A 24,890-nucleotide genomic window follows, 5' to 3' on the forward strand; every position below is an offset into this window, starting at 1 on the left:
TTTGGTCTTTTGGCACTATTTAACTACAGCATGTTTTTTCACAAGTGGATTGTGAAAGGAACAAGTGTAGGATTTCAAATTTGATTACAAAATATACATACCTTCTCTTCGTGCAGGAGCTCCAGTCAACACACCTTGCTGTCTTAATTGTTCGTCTGCACACTGAGCAGCTCGAATCGCTTGTTGTAACTTAGCTCTTAACTGTTCTTCTGAACTCAATCCCTGATTACTCGTAGTTTCATGAGTGTGCTGAGTCCGTGAGTCTTGTGAACCTGAAGATGGAGACCTAAAAGAACTTTTCTATTATTACTATTCATTACTAACACACAATATAGAAACTTATATAAATAATTTTCCTTCCATGAACCAGGTTCGGTAGATTATTTTCCCACAAAAATTCAAGTCATTACTTTGCACATATAATTAAACTAGCAAATGCTTCCATATGTTATTGCCGGCAATATTTTCCGATTTTCCTTCTGCTTCTTTCATATAAAATTCGTTTGATGTTGAACTCTCGCACGAAATTCGAACGCTTCGTATGGAAATCTTGGCAAAGCATCTCAATCCCTTTTTTTCCATTTTAGGCCAAACATTTGAATACGTTGAAACACGTACATAATTATTTTAAATAAAAAATCCAAATACTACGCGTGTATAATCTTAAGGAGTTCCGAGATATGGACATCTTACTGTAATAAAGGCAACTCTCACTCCCTTTTTTTTTTTTCCAATCTCTTTTCTTCCCTTCTAACAAATATCAAAGAATGGCGAAACATGTCTTCAATTATGTTAAAAAAAAAAAAAAAAAAAAAAAAACCCTCTAATACCAAATTTCAAGTCTCTAGCCTTAAGGGGTTCCGAGATATGGATGGATATCTCATTATAATAACTGCAACCCTCTTTTCCCTATTCCACTCGAATTTCCAAAAACCCTTCATTAGTGGTGTCTTACGTGACAAATCCTATATACTTTCCAAACTTCAGGTTTTTAGCTTCAGCAGTTTGGTTTAGGCGTTATTCGGTTAGTCAATTACGATATCTTCTTTTACATGGACAGAAAATATGATGGGCAAAGTATCATAACGGAATAATAAGGTTTAAAGAAAATAGTTCAAAATACCAAGCTGCATCATCAAATAGTATGTAATCAAAACCGCACCTCACAAGAGAACACAGTGCTTGTCTTAAGGAATTATGAACTTACGAGTTCTTCCAGCAAATTTACCACAGAAGAAACAACAAATTTGAAGAGATGACTGCAACGTTTTTCGTATTTTGTCTGTAGGTTATTTAAGTTTAAATGCATTAAGCTTACGTCTCGAAAAGCATGGGATCTTTAAACTTACATTGTTTGACGATAAAGCAAGACAGAAACGTCATTTCAATCATTTTGTAAATACGACATGAAGATAATCTTCTGAATCATTATTTATTTCGACTTGCTTTACATATTAAGGTTAAGATTGCAGAATCTTATCTACCACCTAAACACGATACAAAATTTTACAGTATGGAAAATTATTTATTTATTGTAACAACAACACAACAGGCGTCCTGCCCATTTACAGTGTTTGTTTACATATATGGTAAAATATCATTATTTTTACAGAAGAAAAACGTACAGAAATTTTTATTGTTTCATTAATTAACTCAGCTCATCATACTACAAATTGTGTTCCTAAACATTTTTTCAGACATAATGAATATGTCTATCATTTCACACTTTTCTTCAATATTATTGTAGTGAGAGCTCATTCTCCATAAAGGGGATTTATACAGGATGTCAGTGCGTGCTTTCTTACAGTACATGGTACTACTATTGCTTAACCTCGTTCTAGACGTCGGAACATGCAGAAATATATTAGAACTTAGTTCTATGCAATTAATTTTATTATTTATTATTTTATGTACAAAAACTAAATCATTAACATACCTACGTTGCTCTAATGTCGGTATATTGAAATTGTTTGTTAGTTCTGGGTATGATATGTATGCTGGGTACATTCCAGTTTTTTTATACATTAGTAATCTCAAAAACTTACACTGCACTCTTTCAATCATTTGGATATATTTTCCATTATGAGGAGTCCAAATAACAGAAGCGTATTCCAGTTGGGATCTGATATACGAATAATATAGTTTTAAAATTGTCATGTGGCTACGGAAGTCTCTACTTACACGACAAATAAATCCAAGACTCTTATAAGCATTGTTTGCAATAGTTTCAATGTGATTTGCGAAAGTCAGTTTTGGGTCGAAGGTAACAGCAAGGTCTTTAACAGTTTCCGGCCTACAAAGATTTATACCGTCAATAGTATAATCATAATTTATGTATTTTCCTTTTCTAGTAAATGTAATAGCTTTACATTTAGTTATGTTTAGGCTAAATTTATTCACGTGGCACCAGTGTTTTACATTTTCCAAGTCTTCCTGGAGGTTTTTACAGTCTTCAAGTGATTTAATTTGAGCATATAATTTTAAGTCATCTGCAAAGAGTAAAGTATGCGATTTCTTGATGTGCTTAGTTATGTCATTGATAGTGATGAGGAATAATAAAGGTCCAAGGTTTGATCCTTGCGGTACTCCCGATGTAGCATTAAAATTGTTGGAGATATGACCTTTGTAAGCTACAGATTGTTTACGATCACGTAAGTATGATGTGAAAAGTACTAATGCTTGCTTAGAAAGATTCATAAGAGCTAGTTTTTCAAGCAAAATGTCGTGGTTAACTAAATCGAACGCTTTCTGAAAGTCTGTATAGATTACATCCACCTGCCCTCCTTTGTCTAGTTCTGAAGCTATAAAGTTTGTTATAATTGTCAAATTAGTTGAAGTGGATCTATTCTTGAGAAATCCGTGTTGGTATACAGAGATACTGGATCTAACATGATTAAGTAAGCGATTGTGTATTATATATTCATAAATTTTTGCAAATGGGGATAGAATTGCAATTGGTCTAAAGCTTTCTATATTTTTAGCATTGCTAGTTTCTGGAATAGGACATATCAAGCTTTCTTTCCATCGGTCTGGAAAAACATTATATTTTACGGACATGTTTAATAGTATATGTATAGGATGTTTTATGATATCAATAGTTCCCTTTATTATGTAAGGTGGGATACCATCAGGGCCACACGCTGTTCTAGATTTCAACCTTTTAATGGCATGTTCTATTTCTGATATTGTTATTTCAGTGATTTGGAAAATATCGAGTAATATACTTCTAGGTTCGTGTGACATTAGAGCATCAGTGTTATAACTCACAGGTTCATGATTGTAAACAGACTTAAAATAATGTGCAAAAGCCTCCGCAATATCCCTGTTACACTGTAGACTTTCACCATTATACATAAGGGGGCCATTAGTCAAATGCCTTGTTTTATTTTTGATAAAATTCCAAAAGTTTGTTGGATCATCTGCTATGCAATTCTCGGAGTTAGCTACGAATTCTTTGTATGCTTTTGCAATTTTTGTCTTTACCTCTGTCCTTAAACTACAAAATTTATCACGGTAATATGTATTATTGTCTATTGTGTTCTTCCACTTTTTGTGATAGTACGATTTTTGTTTGATTTTTCGAATTATTTCTGAGTTAAACCAGACAGGAAAGATTTTATTACTGGGATTCTTTTTAGTTGGAATGCATTGTTTAAATACATCGTCAATTAATTGATAAAAAGTTTCTACAGCTTTATTTACGTCATTTAAATATGAAAGGCAATTCCAATTAACTTTTGAAAGTTCTAAATACAATTTATGATAATCAGCTTTTCTGAAATTAAAACCAGATGATCTATTGTTTACTTTTTGTTTCGGAAAACGTTTAACTGAAAGCGCTATAATTAAGGGGGGATGGTGATTGTCTATAGGTACCAATGGTGAATTTTCACGGTTTACTTCAATTTCGCATGCATTCGAGAGTACTAGGTCCAGTGTACGGTTATTGGTATTTTGTATATTATTATACATAGTTAAATTATAGAGTGACAGGAAATTGAGGAGGCTTTTACATTTAGTTGAGGAATGAGTGAAGTCAAACATAGAATTGCTAATTTCCGGGAGGTTGAAGTCCCCAATACAGAGAATAGAGCTAAACACTGGGCAATTACTTTCAATGAATTGATAGAAGTTTTCGTAAGTGCTTATTTTCGATTCTGGCCCTATATACAAAGCACAAATATACACAACTAATGATTTATTTATAAGTTTGATTAGAATACATTCAAATCCTGCATCATATGAATTAACAAACTGAACATTGAAATCTGAATGTATTGCTATTATTACACCCCCTCCCTTTGATGTCCCAAATAGTTTCAAGTTCCTGTCTTGACGAAATACCGTGTATCTGTCATCAAAATATTCAGAATTATAGTAACCCTCACACAACCAACTTTCAACAGCTATAATAATATCATAGTTAGAAGATAAAACATTAGTATAAAATATTTCACTTTTACATCGTAAGCTACGACAATTCTGGAAATATATTTGCAAGTTAGTTCTACCTATTTGTGTTAACGTGTCACTGACCTTTTTTAAATATTCTGGTACATGCATATTTTTATCTATTATCTTACTTACAGATGGAGAGTCCTTGATACACATTTTTCATTTGACTGGGTTTGTCACAATAAGTTGGTTCTTGGACGAAGAGGGGGAAGATAAACTCTTCTTCCTGCTCCCTGTGGCGCCTTCAGAACTCAGCTGTTGGATTTCTTTAGCCCCGGGCTGTTCAGGTGGCACACTATCACTTTGGAATGCAGTCATTCTTGTTTGCTGCTGGTCTCTTTCTTTCAAGTCCCAAAGGGTGAATCTCTTCCCATCTATGAATAAAAACCGAAATTGCATATACGCGAAGCTTCCTTTCCTTCTAGCCTCATCTAGGTAAAATTGAAGTTGCTTCCGTTCGTCACGCACCTTATTTGAATAATCTTGATCGACGTATATTTTAGTGCCTCGAAGTTTGCTCCTATTTTTTAACACAAGTTCCTTCTTTTTATCACTAATAAACTTGCACACAATAGGTCGGTTTCTTCCTGGCGCTTTCCTTCCCACTCTGTGCGTTCGCTGTAGGTCTTCGTCTTGTAGTTCAATATGGAGTCTATCCTGAATCACTGTTCTCACTTTGGTTTCGGTTTCTTCCCAAGTTTCTTTTGCACTTTCTCCTATGCCATATATCACTAAATTTTGTCTTCTTGAATGGTTTTCAAGATAGTCGATTTTGTCTTCTAAATATTTCGCATATTCTCGTAAATCACTCACTTCACTAGACATGTTTTTTAACTGTAATTCAACGTTGTTGAACCTACTTGTTAGTTCACATACACTCGTTTTTAATTGTTTTATTTCTACGACAATTTGCTCGTTGGAACTGCGAACATTGTTAAGGATTTCCTTGATATCTGCCAATTCAGATTTGTGAGGGGGCCCTGGATTGCTTTCCACACAACCAAATATAAGCATCGTAACTAGAACCAAACCGTATACAAAATATGCATTTTGGCGTTTGGTACCACTTTCACACTGTACATCAGAACTGTTTTTCACTAACGCAATAAAAAGGCCTATTCTGGCCCTCCACGCACTTATTGTATCTCCCATGTTACGCTTGGTCGCACTCCGGAGCTCGCTGCAGACACGTCTTTACTCTACGAAGGTACACTACACATTAGAAAGTAAAAATACGAAATTACTACGTATGTGGTACATACAAATATTACAGTATTATACAATGATCCCGGTGGGAACACCCGGTCGAAAAAGTATAGAAGCTTTTTCAGGCCAGTCATCGTGAGTAGTAAGGTTTTCCTTATTCACACCAGGCAAATGCCGAGATGGTACCTAACATATAGGTCCCAGGCCGCCTCCTTTCTTCCCTTTCCTCGGATATTGTGATCGCCGAGAGACGTCATCCTCATACGTGACGGGCTAACATGAGCGTAGATGAAGAAAGCACAGGAATCTAATTCTGTTATACCATGATATAACAGACCAAAACCACATCCACAAAGAAATTAAATGTCGAGTGAAAGCAGGTAATTCATGTTATTATTCAGTTTAAAATCTTTTCTCATCGCGAATTCTGTCGAGGAATTTGAAGCTAAAATATATAAAACGATAATCATGCGTGTTGTGCTCTATGGTTGCGATACATAGTCGCTTACTGAGGGAAGAACGCAGACTGAAAATACCTAAAATTAAATCCTGAGACGAATATTCGGACCTAAAAGAAACAGAAATGGGAAATGGGTACATTTCGTAACGTTTCGATAATTTACACGTTTACTATACATTGTTAGGGTCATCAAGTCTAGGAAACTCAGGTGGGCAGGTCATGTAGCAAGAATGGAAGAAAACAGGAACGCTTTCAAAGTTTTAACTGAAAATCCAATCTGAAAACGGCCATTAGAAAGACCTAAGCGCAGATGGGGAAACACAATTAAGATGGATCTCGTGGAAAAAGGAATAGAAACTACAAACTGAAGTCCAAGTGGTGTCACAGTACTCTAGATGTAGTCCACTAGAGTCTGGACAAGAGTTTTTTCGACTGTATTGGTAAAGAGATTTTAAATTTACTGAAGGAATTCCAAAAGCCTTCTTGCATGATGTGTTAATTTGATCAGGCCAAGTTAAATGTTCGTTAAATATAATGCCAAGATTTTTTAACAAAGGAAGAGAAGGAATATCTGCGCCATCTAAAATCATTAGGAAGAAGTGAAGGACCTAATAACGTAGTCGTACGTTTAGAGGTAATTTAAAATCGACTGCGATTTGGCTGGATTTACATTTAAACAATTATTTGTTGTCCACTCAGCCAAATTAATCAGATCTTCGTTCATCTTTGCTAAACATATATCTATTTGTCTTTATGAAGACGATAGATATAACTGAACATCGGCCGCATACATGTTATCTTAAAATTGTTTACAGATTGTGGTAAATCGTTAACATAAACACAGAACAGAAACGGATCTAAAACACTACCTCTACTCTACAAAGAAGGTTCCTCTGAACAGAGACTAAGTTGGCAACTACCACAAACTGTTTTCGGTCGTGGTGAAGCTAAACTATTGTAACTTAAAAGTTTCCACAGCAAAATGTCGTTAACCAGCCTAACCTAACTGGATTGCTTTGCTGGATTACAGTATGGTACGTACTTGTATGAAGTAGTGATATTCAGCCGGTTCGTACCGGTTTACTAGAAAACGTTGTTAAAATATTTCCAGTTCGCAGAAACGATTGTTATAACCAGACATAACAGTAAATTTTTACCCAGTTATACAAAGGAACTGTAAATTTTAGTTTAACTATTTTTGTTTTTAGAAATTCTTACAGCTACATGGTTAAACATATGATCTCTCAGAACAAGGTATGAGCGTTTATTTCTTGATCTCAAATGCTCAGATATCAAGAATGAGAACTGGGATCAAATGAGCGTAGTATGGATCAAATGATACATACCATTATCAACAATTGTTGATCCATTGCTGGATTAAGGTCTTTCTAATACTTTTTGATAAGCATCTAGCTTGGATAATTCGTTTTCCAAGATATTCGCTGTGCTACATATACTAAAAATTAGAGTAACACCACTGCTTGTATGGTTACTTTCCTCTCGTCCAAAGCAGAGCGTCTATCAGCAGTACTACCGGTAAGGCATGCAGAAATACTGCAAAGTTTAAGAAATTCAGACTGAAAAGTGTATAAAAGATTTAACTTAGAAGGTGCTCACGTGTTCCGTCACTTACAATATATTCAAGAGCTTCAGATAGGGCAGGTAATATTGAAATAGGCCTTAAATTTTCCACGGATCAGACATCTTTAATCTTAAGGAGAGGCAGAAATTGTAACGTTTTCCACAAGGTGCCGGTAGTAAGGGAAAGATTAAATAATTTTGGTAATTGTGGAGAGAACAAAAGGTACCGTAATATTTTCTTCATTAAAGTTATGTTTATCTCATCTGGATTGGATTTTATCTTCTTAATCGCTTTCATAACATCTTGTGGAGTAACACAAGTGAAAGTGTAAGAATATATATTTTCTTCAAAACTACGCTCTCGTACATTATTATTAGACGTTGTATTTATCTGTGAGCTAGAGGTAACAAATTGTACAAAAATTATTATTGAAATAATCGGCAGAGAAAGAAGCAATTATACCCGGCTAACCTCCTTTATTACTATGAATGCCAAGTATCTTCAAATTTATTCAAAGATGGGAGGGGGTTCTTATTCTCCATTAGAGAGTAAGAAAATTTTAATTTTGCATTACATATGGCATGATTACATCTATTTCTAAGGATTCTATATTCCTCAAATTTGCCATTTGAATTGAGTAAATTTAATTTACGCACTTTCTTATATTCACTATGCGCTCTGTCGCGACAAGCCATTAAGCTTCGAATTTCATCTGTAATCCAAGACAGAAGGCACGGTGTCTCAGTAGTAGAGTGGTTACCTCTAGTGTGCGAGGTCCCTGGTTCGATCCCGGTGAAATAACTTTGTGGTAGAATATCATGTCCGTGGGATTTCTAGGGGCACTACTGTTTCCTCCTACATTCTCATTCCCCCATTTTTTCCATCATCATTCACTTGTTTTAATCATTCCTTTCCCATAGGGTATATTCATGGGACGTTAAACTCATAGATTTAATTTCATTTCATTTTTGTAATCGAAGAAGGATGAGAAGCAAGTTCTTCCTTCAAGGGGGCATGAATTACAGATACAAAATTACCTCATTTAAATACGATAGTTGATCATCCACGGAAGAGAAAGAATTCGTGGGTAATAACGCAGAATCAAGCAACAGCACTTCATTGTTAACGTTGGCTAAATCTCTGGACAGAACGTCTTTTGGATTGAATAGCAAACAAAGGCAACGCGAAATGCCAAGTACTGAAAACTGATCGAAATGAAGAACTCTATCAATATTAGTTAAGATTAAATCGAGAAATGAATCAAATACCTAGGATCAACAACAGACGAAAATCATATTCACGAAGAAATTAAATGTCGACTAAAAGCAGGGAATTCGTGTTATTATTCGGGTCAAAATCTCTTGTCGCCGCGAATTCTGTCAAGGAATTTGGAGCTTAAAATATACAAAACGAAAATCATGCCTATTGTTCTGTATGGTTGCGAAATATGGTCGCTTACTCTCAGGGAAGATCATAGACTGAAAGTATTTCAGAACAAGATCCTGAGACGAATATTCGCACCCAAGAGGAACGACGGGAATGGAGAATGGCAGAAACTTCATAACGAGGAACTACGTGCATCGTTTAAGACTAGAACTGCTTTAAAGTCTAAATTCTGTTTTTTTTAAATAAGTTTCAACTTCAGAAACAAAACAAGTCCGGAACCAGTCACAAAACATAGCGCTTGTAACCCACGCTTTCTTATTAGCACGCCAAAACACTGGCAGGTCGTCCTTGTTTTGATTTTTTAAAGCCCGAGGATTTCACGATCTGTAAAGCATCAGTGGTTTAATGACACAATCTCCAGATGCATTAGAACATAGCAGCAGTGTAACTCTATCCTTTGCTGCCTTAAATCCAGGAGCAGACTTTTCGCTTTTAGAAATGAATGTTTTGTTTGACTTTCTCTTCCAAAAAAGTGCAGTTTTGTCTACATTAAATACTTGCTCAGGTTTGTATCCTCCATCAGCTACTAAGTTTGCAAATTCTTCTGGATATCGTTCTGAACAAACTCCATGGCTCTGGATAAGTAGAGTAACAAATAAAACACAGTTCTGACCAGAGCAGAATGAAATATATTAAAAACTATACTTACAATGTTACAGTTTCAAGGACCTAACGTCCTCTTCATCAGACACAAACACTGAGATAAGACATGTGACAGCAGATCTTATATACATGAGAAAGTGAAAGGCCACGCCCCTTCTTCTCTCTCATTGGTCGGAGGGAACAATAATGGATATAGGATAGAGCAGTTTAGGAGAAAGAGAAAAGAAGATAATATGGATAGGAAAGAAGAGGAAGACAAGAAGTGGTACGGCATTCAGAGCATAGGCGAAAAGACCGAAGTGCTGAAGAAGTTATTAAGAAAAGGTGGTGTGAAGACTTATAGAAAAGGAGGAGAAACTTTGTTGAAGTGCATAAGGAAGAAAAGGAAAAGGAAGGAAAATCATATAGAGGAGCAGGAAGAAGGAGTGATATATGAAGTGAAGTGTAGTGAGTGTGACATGAAATACATAGGGGAGACGGGGAAAAGGCTTATGGACAGATTAAAACAACATAAGGATGATGTTAGACTGAAAAGGGATAATAATGCTATATACAAACATGTGAAGGAAACGGGACATAAAATAGACTGGGAGGGAGCTAGGGGTTTAGAGAGAGAGAAGAGGAAGATTATTAGAAAGTGGAAAGAGGCTAGAAGAATAAAGAGAGAACAAGAGGAGAACCTAATGAATTGGACAAGCGGTATGAATATACACGAGCAATGGGAGAAATTGTTGGATGGGATAGAAAAGGAACAAGAAAAGTGCATATAAGCTATTAATATTTATTTATTTAATTATTTAAATTTATATATTTATATATTTAGTTATATATATATATTTTTTTCTTATTTAATATTTTCTATTTGTTATTTACTTTCTTTGTATGTCATCTCATTAAGGAACTGTTAGAAAAAGTGAAAGGGCTCATTATATTTTTCTGTTTGCGCGTAAGTAACTTTATCCTCATTGGTTCCCTCCGACCAATGAGAGAGAAGAAGGGGCGTGGCCTTTCACTTTCTCATGTATATAAGATCTGCTGTCACATGTCTTATCTCAGTGTTTGTGTCTGATGAAGAGGACGTTAGGTCCTTGAAACTGTAACATTGTAAGTATAGTTTTTAATATATTTCATTCTGCTCTGGTCAGAACTGTGTTTTATTTGTTATATCGTTCTGCTGCAGCAGTGTCTGCAGATGCAGCTTCTCCAACGATTTTAATGTTATGCAATGATTGTCTCACCTTAAATTTATTGAACCAACCTTCCGATGCTTGAAATCCTCCATCTGTACATTCACCACTACAACTACCACCAGGTTCTTTAAAATAAGCGTAAAGACGCTTTGCCTTCTCCCGGACCATTGGACCACTCAGGGGCACCCTTTTTTGGTTGCGGTCTTCGATCCATAATGACAACGCCACTTCCATTTTTTCTATTGCTAGATCACGAACAATTTTTGCTGACAGTGAAGTTGAAGCTACAGACGACCTTATTTTATCTTCGGATTTTTTTATCGATCGTACAGTTGATTCGTTGACATTGAATGAGCGTGATATGGATCCAAACGACTCTCCAAGGCGTAAACGATCAAGCATTTCTATTTTCACTTTAAGCGGTAACTCAGATTTTTTTCGTGTCGAAACTCTTTTCTCATTTTTTTTTTTTTTTAGTTGACATTACTGTATAAATTAGGAAGACAGCGATAGAGACGTGTTACTCGATTACAATTTTTGTAACGAATGGAAAGACGAAACAATAAAACACGCAAAGCGGCTCTTACCAAAGGACGGAACTTCTAATAATGTGGCAGCATTTTAAAATATACTTTATTCATTGAGTAATAAGGTTGCTTTTATTCTGTTTGTTTACATTCTCAAAAACACCGATTGCAGCGAAGGCGGCTTATGTCAAAGTCCGAACCAATACAGCGGCGATATCATTTAACAACATACTTTAGGCAAAGTTGTAATAAGGTCTATTTTACATTTTATTAGTCCATTTGACGGCGTTTACATAGGATATTGGGTTGGATACCTATTGGAATCCTTTTTATTATTATGTATGTACGTACTGATTAGATCCACGAATAAACAAATCTTTAGCCGCGAATATAGGAATTGGGTCGCATTTCTTAAATCCGCGAATAGTGAAAACGCGAATGAAGGAAGCGCGAATAAGGAGCTTTTACTGTACGTTGACTACAGCCCGGGCTGGACCGCCGTGAATAGCGGCACTTTAATTGTAACCGCTTTGTATATTACGTTACTTGGCACAAACAAGCATTAGTTTTCTACAATAATACGAAAGATTTATCACTGTTATTTAATAAGTAGATTACATTCAAAATGAGTTTTAACTAATTCTCTTTTCATGAATTTAGACAAATCACTTTTGGTGTGAAGGCTTATAGTTTCCCACTGAAATTAGATAACGAAAATGACTTGTCATTTTTGATCCTACGTCATTCTCCACATTAGCACATAGACACAAACTTCGGAGAAGCTCCTCCTTTCTTTTTCTTCTTTAATTCAGCTTTCCGTCAACAGGTGGCAATACAGTAATAGAGATAACACTATCAAGCGGCAACTCGTACAAAAAGACTTTATTAAAACAAACAAACAAACAAACACACACACACACACACACACACACACGGAGAGAGAGAGAGAAAGTAAAGTTCACTGATTTTCCACTTTGGTGGGTGAAACAAATTTTGGTCGAATATATTAACGGTCGACGGACTGAAGGCGACTAAGTAATGAGAGTGAGTCAGAACTCTGTACTGTGGTTTATTTTCACATGAAATCACCACTTTAAGAACATATGTTCAAATAAAAACAGCTTCGATACTTTTACCAGGTAACAACTTCATTAGATAAGAACTTCTTCCACACGAGGAAAATGGAAACAAAAACGCAGAGGCTTTTTGTCGACAAACGAAATAACGAGGGGCTTAGTTTTATAAATCCTTTCTTTTTTTTTTTTTATGATTGCCAGTTACATATCTTTTCTATACTAGTACTGATTACCATTGAAAGTATTACAAAGTATATTTCAATAAAATAAACATAAAATATGCACTGATTTTTCTAAATACTTTCCCCATGATATGTTATATTATTATCTTTTACCATTACTTTATGATATACGCTTACTTACAGTTATAAAATATTAAAATATATGCAAGCAAAGTAAATGATACGACACATAATGTAAAACATGTTGAAAAATATTTCTAGAATTACTTTTTTTTTACTAATACCATTCACAATCTTCTTCCAAAAAAGAAATGTTAATATCTCGATTTCATTGTAACAATATTATAGAAAATAAAATATTTGCCTGTTTATTAAAGCACAAAACAAAATAAGTAATAACAACCAAAATTCTGGTATGTTTAGAAAATTCTTTGAACTTCTTAAATTTCACGGACAAAATATACTCTATGGAAAACAATGGGTGATATCAATAAAAATAAGTAACTACTCCTGAGAAGTCCTGCTCGAGAATCGGAGTAACTACACCTGGAGTAATCTCCTCCCTCAATTTCGTATCAATAAAACAAGCCACTACTCAGGTCTAGTCTGTTCCAGATTTATGAACGTTTACTCGCGCTTCCTCTGCACGTAGCACTGAGTCGTATCAATAAAAGAAGTTGATTACTCATTTTTCCCATTCATCGCGCAGTCATTTCGTTGTTTTTAACCTATGGCGTAGTATCTTAAAAGCCATGAAACGGGCAAGTAGCAACGATAGCTTCAATCAAAGTGCATTTGTGGATATTCTAAAAGAATTTCCAGTGGTACTTTCAAAGTCACAGCTACCAGAAAGTAAACGAAGGAAAGCCGAAACTTTGAAGGTAATTACAGTGAAATGCAACGAAATATCAAATACATCTACGACTGAGACACAAATTCAAAAGAGAATCTTTAATATTCGAGCGAGAATAAAACAAAAATAAAAAAGAAGAAAAAATAAAAAAAAATGGGAAAGAAGAAAGTAATACTGAAACCATGGGAATGAACCTATTTGAGCTGATGGATGTTGATTGGAATCCAGCAATATTAAGATTAACACGACAAGCGCATACCACGTGTTGTCCAAGGTCTCTCTGTACATTGTTTGGCTTTAAGAACGAAATCAGACACTTGGCTCTTTTGTTTTCTTTTTAAAAAAGTCCAGCCACCCACGTCATAAATCACGTCCATCTGATTGCGTTTTCCACACCATACGTGTCCCCTTTCGCCTTGACATAAACAAAATACATTCTCATGTATACACCCTTTCTATCAACGTTGAGTTGAGTTGATTATTAGTTTAACGTCCTTTTCAGTAGCGTGCCTATATGAGACAGAACCCACTGATTAACGTGGAATCCAAACCACATGAGCTCCTGCCGGGAATCGAACGCGGGTCTCCTATGCCAAAGGCATGTACGCTAACCACTTAACCACGAAATAGCTCTTCCTATTAACGTATTACTCTCCAAAATACTAGATTTCTTTAATGCCACTTGTGTATAGTCAAGTGCTCCGATAGCACTCGGAAATGTATATTGTTCTTGCCACTCTGCCTTTGCTGTTTGTATATTACGCACACTTCCGGAAACAATCCATTTTCAGGTAGTCATAGACACTACTTTGAGCCACACCAGAATCCCTTGACATTCCGACCTGAAATCCCGGATCACTCACGTAACGCAAGAAAACTAAGGGCACCGATTTCTCTGTAAATTTGGGGGGGAGGGCATTCAGATGCAGAAGGTATATATATCAGGATTTTAAGACAAATTGCAATCTAATTATGCCAAATATTGTATATTCATAAATACAATAGGGGGCCCACATGAGCTTTCTGGGATCGGCGCCCACAGGATCGGCGCCCTTGAAGAAAACCCGCATCTTTTCATCATTACGTGGTCCACCACCCCGAATTTCGGTTGATTCTCCTTTAAAAATGTTGTGCTAATCACTACATTTTCTTTCATAAACTTCGTAATGCTTTTTGTAATCTCCATTTCCAACATTTCTATGCAGTTTATAAGTTTTTCTACGTAGTAAAACAATCATATACTCTGCCATATTTCGCACGGAGTCACCTATTTAGCTTGCTCCACAAATTTGGAGAAGTTACTAGCATCACAGAGGAGTCTTTGATTTTTATTGATATCAAACGCGTAGTAGTTACTCGGCTCGAGAATAGAGGTGTGGTTACTTCAAAAGGGCGGGGCTTCTCCGAGGTCAGCCGAGACGACTAGTGCTCAGTTCACTTTTTATTGATACCAATGCGAGTAACTACTTCAAAATTGGGCGTAATGAGTAACTTCTCCGTTTTATTGATATCACCCAATATTACACCAACATCCTTGTGTAAAGCTAGTAAAATATATTACTGGTTAAACAAATACTTTAACGAACAAGCAGAAGACTAAAATAAGCATATATGTTTTTATCGTTTTGATATTCAAGGTTAAGCATTAATTGTACTACGTTTTTAAACAACTTACTATTTATTAAACACAAGAATCACAATATTATGACAGGATTAAAATATATGATTCTCTAACATGCTGTACATGTATAATACATTTCAGAACAACTTTTTCGTGCTGTTATGACAAGAAAAGGACAAGACAGCAGATAGTTCACCACGCTATTACACCAAAGTGTCTCTCCGCTTAAATTTACAAGTCAACAATCCGTTTTATAGGCAAAGTTTCATCCTACCTCTTCTGAGTGGCAGTAAGGCAGGATGTGAAAAAATAAACTGAAATGGACCCCAAGGTTTAAAACAAAGTGGGAGGGAGTTTACTAAGTAATACGTTAAACTTACTGTGTTTTCATTAACACAAAAACTTACTAATATCATATTAAGCATATAACGCATCAATATACTAAAACAATATTATTACAAAAATCACTTGGCGAATCGCCTCATACATAAGGGCGGTGGCATAAGGTCTAAAAGCCGGCTAGGGTAGCTTGTCGCAAATGCTAGTCGCAAGTGAGATAGTATCGCCACTAACATAAGTGAAAGTTTTCGATTTATACCTCTATTTATGTAACGCTCAATAGTTCTATAATAAATATTCATTTCTCAACCCAGAATCTCTATCTAGAAAATGAATACATATTACTCTTTTTTACAATTCAGATCTATTCAATTTAGGATTGACTAAATGAGTCAAAGTTATCTTGAAGGCATGTTTCTGACAACTGAATTTGTCTTTCAAGTATGGTAAGTACAAGTCACATTTTATAAGTTCTTCTAATTGCAATTGAATATTGAACTTGTTACTTTCATTGGTGTCGTAAACAGACAAGTTTACTCTTGTTACATCCGAAAAATTAAAATTTACTGAAGTTTCAGGTTCATTAGAATCTACAATTGTTTTACAGAATCAAACTCCGTTTCATAAATATGTCTTTTAGCCAATTCTAACCATACGTTGCATACGTCTCCAAACTTTCATACGATTAATGGAATAAACACCGTAAGATTCTCCTGTTAACGGATCTACAAGTTCAAACACTTTATCTGAAATTTTATTCTTACAAAGAAATGGACCTTTATACAACATGAAAAATTTACTGATCTTTTTACCAGCAGCTGAACTAAGGCTAGACTGTAACAAAAATACCAAATCGTTTTCTTAAATTTTGTACCTTCTTTCTTGTGTATCATTATATTTTTCATTTCTTTTCCTGATTTTCTCACGTCTATGGTAGTCAGCCATTATAAGTTCAAGGTTCACTTTCTTCATAACTTTCATTTGTTACAATGCCAATATGCTTTAACGCTGAATAATTTGTTTTACATTCAAATGAATACTAACAGGGCTGATACCTAAACTACTGCATACAGAGAAATTTAGAAGTATAACAATTTGTAAGATGTACCTCTCCCAAGAAGTATGATCTTCGTTGAACATGTTTAAACAATCTGTTAGTCTTCCTATGGATACGTCAACTATTGAACTTCTAGCGTGATACGAAATATTGGGTGAAGGGCCGCAACTTCCGTTGATCATGGCCGCCATCTTGGATTCAAATCGATTTTTTTAACATGGGAAGGGAGTATGTGGCATATTAAATAATACTAGCTCGAGCTCACGAATGCAGTGATGTAACTGTTTTTCGTCAATGTTGGAGGATTCGGGAGTTGTGAAGGCCCAAAGGTGGAAAATGACATTGAAACTGACACAATCTCTTTGTTGCAGGTGATCTAAACTGGGTTAAATTGACACTGACAGAATCTCTCTTTGTTGCAGGTGATCTAAAATGCGATTGACAAAGGGACAGAAAGTGGAAATCATCCTTATATCCGGAGCAATACGTAACCACCGAGCATTGTAGATGACTACCACAGACGGCACTCAGACAAAGAACCAGTATCGCACAGCAAGGCCGCACACGTGGTCACAAAATTCCAGGAGACTAGCTCTGTTGAAGATAGGCCACGTAGTAGATGACGAAAGACTGTCACCACTGAGGAAACAGCAACGGCTATGATCGTTTGTGAAAAGTCCTTCACGCAGTACCGTACGTCACTGGAATGCGGAGTAAGCCAATCCTCCGTGACCTGGATATTGCACACCTATCAGTGGCATCCTTACAAGCTCCACATGCTATATAAACTTAACGAGGATGACCCTGATCGCTCTGGAGTTCTGCATGTGGGTTACCGAACAGCAACGTGATCCCTCGTTTCCCAAGGGCATATTGTTCCGCGATGAGGCGTACTTCATTTTGAACAAGGAGATCGATACTGGTGTGACGCAAATCCGCACTGGGTTGACCCGAGTAGAGAACATAGTCCAGAAAAGGTAATGATGTGGTGAGACATATGGGACACCAGCATCAGTGGGCCATTTTTCATTACCAACCTTAACGGCGCAACAGTAGCTGGTGCTGCTGCAGAACTTTGTGTTTCCTTCCATACTGAGCACAGACGGCAGGTTCCCTCTTACTCTCAGCACAATGGAATCCCCTCTTCCCCTCCACACACACTATTGAGTTGGTGTGCGTGCATAGTTAGATGCACAACTTTCAGGGAAGTGGTCTCGTGGAGTGACCGCCCTGATACCCTGACCTAACGCCCCTTGATTTTTATCTGCAGATTGTATATGTTGAGAGAATCCGCGATTTGAGACACCTTGAAGCTCGCATTCTGCACGCTATTGATCAAATTTCACCCGACATTCTCCTCCGTCTGCAGTCATAGTGGTTGCGGCGACTACAGTTATGCATTACACGGCATGGACACCACACACAACATGTGTTGTAGCATGCACTTGAGAGGCAATTTGCCAACTTTGAGCCTTCACACCGCTGGAACTCTCCAACATTATTTAATATGCCACATACCCCCTTCCCATTTAAAAAAAAAATCGACTTGAATCCACGATGGCGGCCATGATCGACATACACCCCAACAGTTGCGGCTCCTTACCCAATATCAGTTGCCATACTCACTTTCTACTTCTTCCCTCCGGCTTCAAATTATAAGAGTGTCCAGGGACTTTTGACTCACAATACAATACAATATATATACAATGTTTATGGTAGTAGGCTGGCATTCCGTATTTTATTCTAAGCAATGTAGAAATTAGTGACGAATCGTGTATTTTCTGTGACCAAAAGCTGAGTGTTAAACTTAGTTACTTTATAATGGGGACATCCTACACTAACAAATGTAAGAAAAGGTTGGGGGATGATAATAATAAAATAAATAAATAAATAAAAAACGGAGATAAAACGGCCTTACCGTTCATAATGACTGTCGGGAGTTATTGCATTCACCAGGAAAGATTACTTTTAAACTAGTGCTAAGGAAGTTGTACTAAGTACGAGCAGTTCTATTGTGAAGAAGAAATTAAGGACAGCTCAATATTAATTTTATTTAATAAAACTATGCCTGTTCCATTGATGAAAAATGTAACGAAGAATTCGAGAATAAGCTTCTTATGAGAAGGCGTAAAGAAATTTCGGATGTGAGCACACTAACATTTAAAGAAAAAGTGCTACTGAAAGCTGGCGAGAGAGATGATTGAATAAGATAAGAAGTCGTAGTGTGAATATTTCTTGTTTACTAGTAGGAAGAGGAAGATAACACGAGATATACATGACTAACTTACGTCAGTCCGTTTCAAAATTACTGAGACTTTTGCGCACGAGATAGCGTTAGTTTCTCAAATCTCAGGGTGTATGAACAGCAACAGGTCCGACTTAATGTAATGTCAGACGACAGTTGAAGCTAGTACATGTGCAAAAAGTGTTGGCATTCTTAGAATCCGACGTAAGATATTGCGCTGTAAACATGAGTGAACTTTCCGCAAAACTGTAAATATATATATATATATATATATATATATATATATATATATATATATATATATATATATATATATATAAATCGGTCTACGCGTTGTGGAATTATATGTGAAAATATACACGGTATTAACACTACCAGCTGCTGAGGAGATTCATGATCTAGCTCCAAAGACTGCTATCTGGAAAAAATTATATGGTGTTTGAGAGAAGGTATACTCTTTGAAATGTATATATGCTGGGAACATATTAAACATTGCTTACAGCAGGCTGCAGAAGAAGACGTAGGTTACCGCGAACACAAAACTGCTAAGAAACCATGGGTTATAGAGCAGATGTTCCAGAAAATGAGGGAGAGGAAGATGTGGAAACAGGTTGATACAGAAGAGGGCAGAAAGATGTACAGAAAGTTGAATAATGTGTTACGGAAAAAAACAGACAGAGCGAGGGAAGAGTTTTACAAAAGAAAATGAGAGGACATAGAAGAATTAGAAAGAGTTGGGAAACATAAGAAAATGTATAAGGAAGTGAAATCTGTGGAATTTCGGAGGAAACAAGGGGGTATTACGATGTCAGTAGAAAATAAGAATGGGAAGGTAGTCAGCGAGAGAAATGAGGTCATAGGAAGGTGGAAAGAATACGTTGAAGACTTATATGAGAGTAGGGATAGACCGTATAGCCTAAATGTTGAGGCAGAAAATGAAGTAGGCGAGGATGATATAGGATTTAGTATTCTTCGGGATGAGTTTGAAAAGGCTATATCCGAGATTAGGAATGCAAAGGCAACCGGAATAGATCACATACCAATCGAATTCATTAAAAATATAGGAGACAAAGGAAAGAAAGAATTGTTTTGACTATGCAATTAAATATATGAAACAGGAGAATGGCCAGAAGACTTTCTGAAAACGATATGATACCGATGGTTAAGAAATCAAACCCAACGAGATGTGAGGATTATAAAACTATTAGTCCCATCTCATGCAGCTAAAATTCTGCTCCGAATACTGAACAGAAGGTTATATAAAAGAACAAATAAAGAAGTTGAGGAGGAGCAGTTCGGGTTCAGAAGAGGGAAGGGCACAAGAGACGCAATTGGATTATTAAGGGCGATAGGTGAAAGATTTATAGAAAAAGGGAAAGAGGTGGGTGTTATATTTGTTGATCTAGAAAAGGCTTTTGACCGCGTGAATTGGGAATTGTTGTTGGGAGTTCTAACGAAGATAGGGTTGGAATAGGAAAATAGAAGACTCATAAGAAACTTATACATGAACCAACAAGTAAGTGTTAGGATAGGGGAAGAACTGACGGAAGAGAGTGCAATTGGAAGGGGAGTTCGACAAGGATGCTGCCTCTCGCCAACACTATTTAATGTCTATCTAGAAGAGATAGTGAGAAAGAATTTACATGATGATGACGGCATTTCGGTAGGAGGTAGAATGATTAGATGCATAAGATTTGCAGACGATATGGCGTTTGTTGCAGAATCTGAAAAGAAAATCAATAAAATGTTAGAAAAAATGAGGAAGGGCTTTGAAGAATATGAGATGAAAATAAATGTTAGAAAGACAAAAGCCATGGTGATTGGAACGAAGGGGTCTGTGTCAAATATAAAAGTAGGAGGGGGGAAAATAGAACAAGTGAATAGTTTTCGATATCTGGGTAGTATTCTTAGTAATAACATGAAGTGCGAACGTGAAATAAAAGCAAGGATAGGAATGGCGAAAGAAGCCTTTCGGAGGAAGAAAAGTCTGTTTTGTGGAATCTTGAATAAAGAGTTGAGAAAAAGACTCATAAAATGCTTCGTGTGGAGTGTTGTACTGTATGGGGCGGAAACGTGGACATTACGTAAAGGTGATGAAAATCGACTGGAAGGGAAGGTCAGCTAATGGTGCAGAGAGTTTCGGGTAGGGCATTCAAATGTTCATGATGATGAAGACCTATAGTTCAAATGAACAATCTGGTGGAACGTGTTAACGAGAAAGTGCGATCGAATGGCCAGTTCACAGTAAATGAACTCGCCAAAGAGTTTCCAGAACTGTCTGCGAAAACAGTGCATCGAATTGTAACTGACAATCTGTTTGGCGAGTTCTTGGGATGTGGGTTATCAGAAACTGTGTGGAATGTGGGTGCCCAAAGTACTGACAGACGCTCACAAAGAACAAAGAATGAAAGAATGATAGTTGCACGTGATTCTTTGGACCGCTGACGAAAGGATGAGGATGACCTCTTCCCTCACACAGTGACGGAGTATTAAACCTGGATATTGTACGCCAATAGGGAATCGAAGCAGCAATAAATGAAATGGCGGCACTCCGGTTCTTTTGAAGCGAAGAACTTCAAATGAACACCAATACTTCACAAAATCATGGTAACCGAGTTTTGGGACAAAAACGTGTGATTCATGAGGGAGTTCTTGGGAATCAGGTAGAACAATTATAGCAGACGTATATTGCCAAATACTGAAACGTGCCATCTAAAATCGGTGGAGAGAAATACTATTCTCTGGAATCCTTCTGATCCATGAGAACGTCTGCCTACATGCAGCTGCAGTACCGTTGACACAATTCAATCATCCTCTTCTCAGCCTTTACAGCGTTTTCTTTCCGTTTCTTCACCTGAAACACTGGCTTGCATGAAACATTTCAACGACAGTGAAAAGCTCAAGATATCAATGCTGGACTAGTTGCACTCTCAGGCGACAGATTTTTACACAAGAGTGTATGTGGAATGTCTAGAAGTTCATGGTCACTATGTCGAAAACTAGCCAAGGTATATACCTGTATATCAATTACAATACCTTTCTTCTCCTATCGTTTGCTTAAAAAGATATCAGCGCGTTTTTTATATATGCTTTGACATGACGCACTTTGTTTGACATATATATAAACGGGACGAACGGATCATATTGAGAATCATCTTTATTTGAAGTCTATTAAAATTAAATGCACATAGCACAGACAACACACCCTCGCACACAGGAAGTAAAGCTGTATGCTCTTTAAATACAAATGAAATGAAAGGAAGAATACACACTACAATTTAAAAACAAAAATTATTGGAGCAAATATATGAATAAATTACTTGAACATAAAAAGCGTAAAAAGATTTCCAATTCCTTATACTATTCTGTAGAAACGAAAGTGAAAGGAAAGAACGCAGATTTCGTAGAAATCAGGGATATGACAATGATTGATTTCAACTCACGGATAGATGACCGAGGTCTCGGCCGCGAAAATGTTTCAACAAAATACACACAACGGTAGTCTAGCAACTTGTCTAACAAGGCGAAAGAAGTATTACACACAGACTGCTAAATGAATGCAAAATGAAATTATCACTGGAATTGTGCACTAAATGTAAAACAGAATGAGGACTGACACATATAACCTCGCCAGGGCATACAGAAGAACAACTATCACTGTGAGAGTGACTATAGTGGTGGGAGAATACAGGCAAAGATGGAATAAAGAGTAAATCATCTTCAAGAAAAGCAAACGAGAGACATCTTCAGTCTCAACATAAGTAATACGATTAAAAACATACGTCATATCAGAAAAGCAAAGCACATTATCAATAAATAAAAAAACTAACAAAGCTGCACCATAATTAAAAACGAAATGTAAACATACTTCACTTTAGTGATAGGAAAAGGGAAAAACGAAGGAAGCGAGTAGCTATGTATACGGAATAGGTAAAAATAAAATGTGTAACATGTACTGGAGATCTAACATAGCAAGACAATGTTAACACTATTCACATTATTTGTTTAATTTTGTAATACGAATGTATATCACGGATCAACAACCAACGAAATATCCAATAAAAATGTAATTATGGTATCTAAATTAAGCTGGATATATTCTATATCTATTTGTGCGATTTAAAATGTGACATTAAGGATTCACGTGGAGCGCCTGGGCGTAATTAGCAGTATGTTAGGTGATCATCTGTATTACGTCCAGCACGTAGGAAAGAGACGTGGAAGCGTGAAGGCGGTGTGATGCAAAGTGGGACACTACTCAAAGTTTCGAAGAAGTCAAATTGTGGGTACAAGGTTGGTTGGCACAAATGTATCCAATATGACCAGTATGTTTGGCGTAATGCCAGAAACAGTGTCCAAGGTAATGACGGCCAATAGAACTCATGACAAATCAATACTGGAGAAGAATAACAGTAGACGGAAGAGGAGCCTCTTTGACAGACTGTCTGCCACCACAGTTTTCAGTCCTTGACTGCCCTCACTACGTATGTCGACGCGGCCTCCTGAGCCAGTGGTTAGAAAAGCTTTCTGAATCATTGTCGCACATAGTTCCGCTCTGGCAGCTCACCGGAATTTAAAATATTTAGTCCTATATAAGTAGAATTCATTAGATTCTAATATGAATATTTAATCTTAACAAATTTGTGCATGTATGTTTTACAAATTAGGTAAGTAAAATGTATTTAGATTAATTTTTCAAAAATGATTATTCCTTGAAAAACTGTTCGGATTTTTATTTTCCTTTATTAATTTACGAAAGGAAAACTTACCGTCTGAACTGTCGATGACTACCAGATGTATCAGTTTTGGATCTAGACCTATCATCACTTCTTTTGTAAATTGGTGATTTCGACCGGGACCTTCCGGTTGACGAACTGCGAGATTTTCTATTCTTTCCTCGACTCCATGATCTATCCCGGCTTCTGTGGCGGTCCCTTGACCTTGAACGCCGATTACTTCTAGATCGGTCATCACTGTGAGAATGTCTTCTTCTTTTGAAAAGAAAGAAAAAAAGTTACGTAAATTTAGTGTTTAAAATGAAAGACGAGAATAAGCTAAGAATTAATGAAAGTTGAGAAAAAATAACACTTTTATTACTGAGTTATTTGTCTAAAGAACAACTTTTGGTAATGAAAAAAAAAATCGAATAGAAGACGTATGTGCGCATTCTCCATTTGCTTAATACGAAGGATATGAAACAAACTGCAGGAAGTCGGAAAACTACAACACTGCTACTGAATATGGCCTAGCGTTGTCTCAAAGGAACAGGTAATTTGGTATACTTTTTCGTGGTTAACATGCATAAATTTATATTGATATGAATTAACGTGCTAAATAGAAAATGCATTAGGCCCTACGGAAGATTTATTGTAACAATTAGTTGAAATTTCCATTATGTTTGTAGACATATTTTTGTTTTGTCCCAGGATATCAATCTAGATATGGAAATTCAGTAAAAAGTAGTTTTTTTAAGCTCCCAAAAATGTCTTTTTGTGATAACAATACAGGGTGTCTACTGAGTTTCAATTTCAAATTCCAGTATATTTTCAGTATATTCAGTATAACTATCAGCAAAATTCCAGTACCTAATACAATGATTTTTTAAAAAAAGTTCTTTAGGAATAATCACACTCTTGATGATTTCAGGTTTGTAATTTCTTTTACCATCAAATGAATATTTTATTTTTAATAAATTTAGTTAGCCTTGATTTCTTTGAAATACAAATATTTAGGTATATGTAGCTGCTCATGAAAGCGCTGAAATCTTGACGCAAGCAGTGTGCCACATCCATACCAAGCATCATTAAAACTGGTCCTCAGTTTCGCATCATTGGGCATACTTTTACTGACTTTACTGACTAGTTTGCAGCCTGTATACTGTACTTGAAGCATTGCATATAATATAATGCATCCATTATTATTATACGTGAAAAAAAAAGTGGAAACTGAAAACAGTATTAGTAGAAAGGGGAAGTTAGTGACTATCTGCAACCTCAGGAGAGATAGCGTCATTTCTTAACGCCGGATCATTAGGGAAAATCACAATTT

General features: G+C 36.3%; 1 protein-coding gene across 1 annotated transcript in view; it reads right to left on the reverse strand.

Annotated features, from left to right (window-relative positions):
- The window catches only part of LOC145693348 (uncharacterized), a 240,992-nt gene that overhangs the window by 62,382 nt on the left and 153,720 nt on the right, over positions 1–24,890 (reverse strand). The window contains exons 4-5 of the mRNA XM_081769265.1: positions 23,612–23,833; positions 102–286 (exon numbers count right to left, since the gene is read on the reverse strand). Of these exons, the coding sequence (XP_081625391.1) occupies positions 102–286; positions 23,612–23,833 (407 nt within the window). The remainder of the gene's footprint in view (positions 1–101; positions 287–23,611; positions 23,834–24,890) is intronic.

The sequence above is a fragment of the Thermobia domestica genome, chromosome 8 (assembly GCF_964235325.1).
Source record: "Thermobia domestica chromosome 8, izTheDome1.hap1.1, whole genome shotgun sequence".
NCBI lineage: Eukaryota > Metazoa > Arthropoda > Insecta > Zygentoma > Lepismatidae > Thermobia > Thermobia domestica.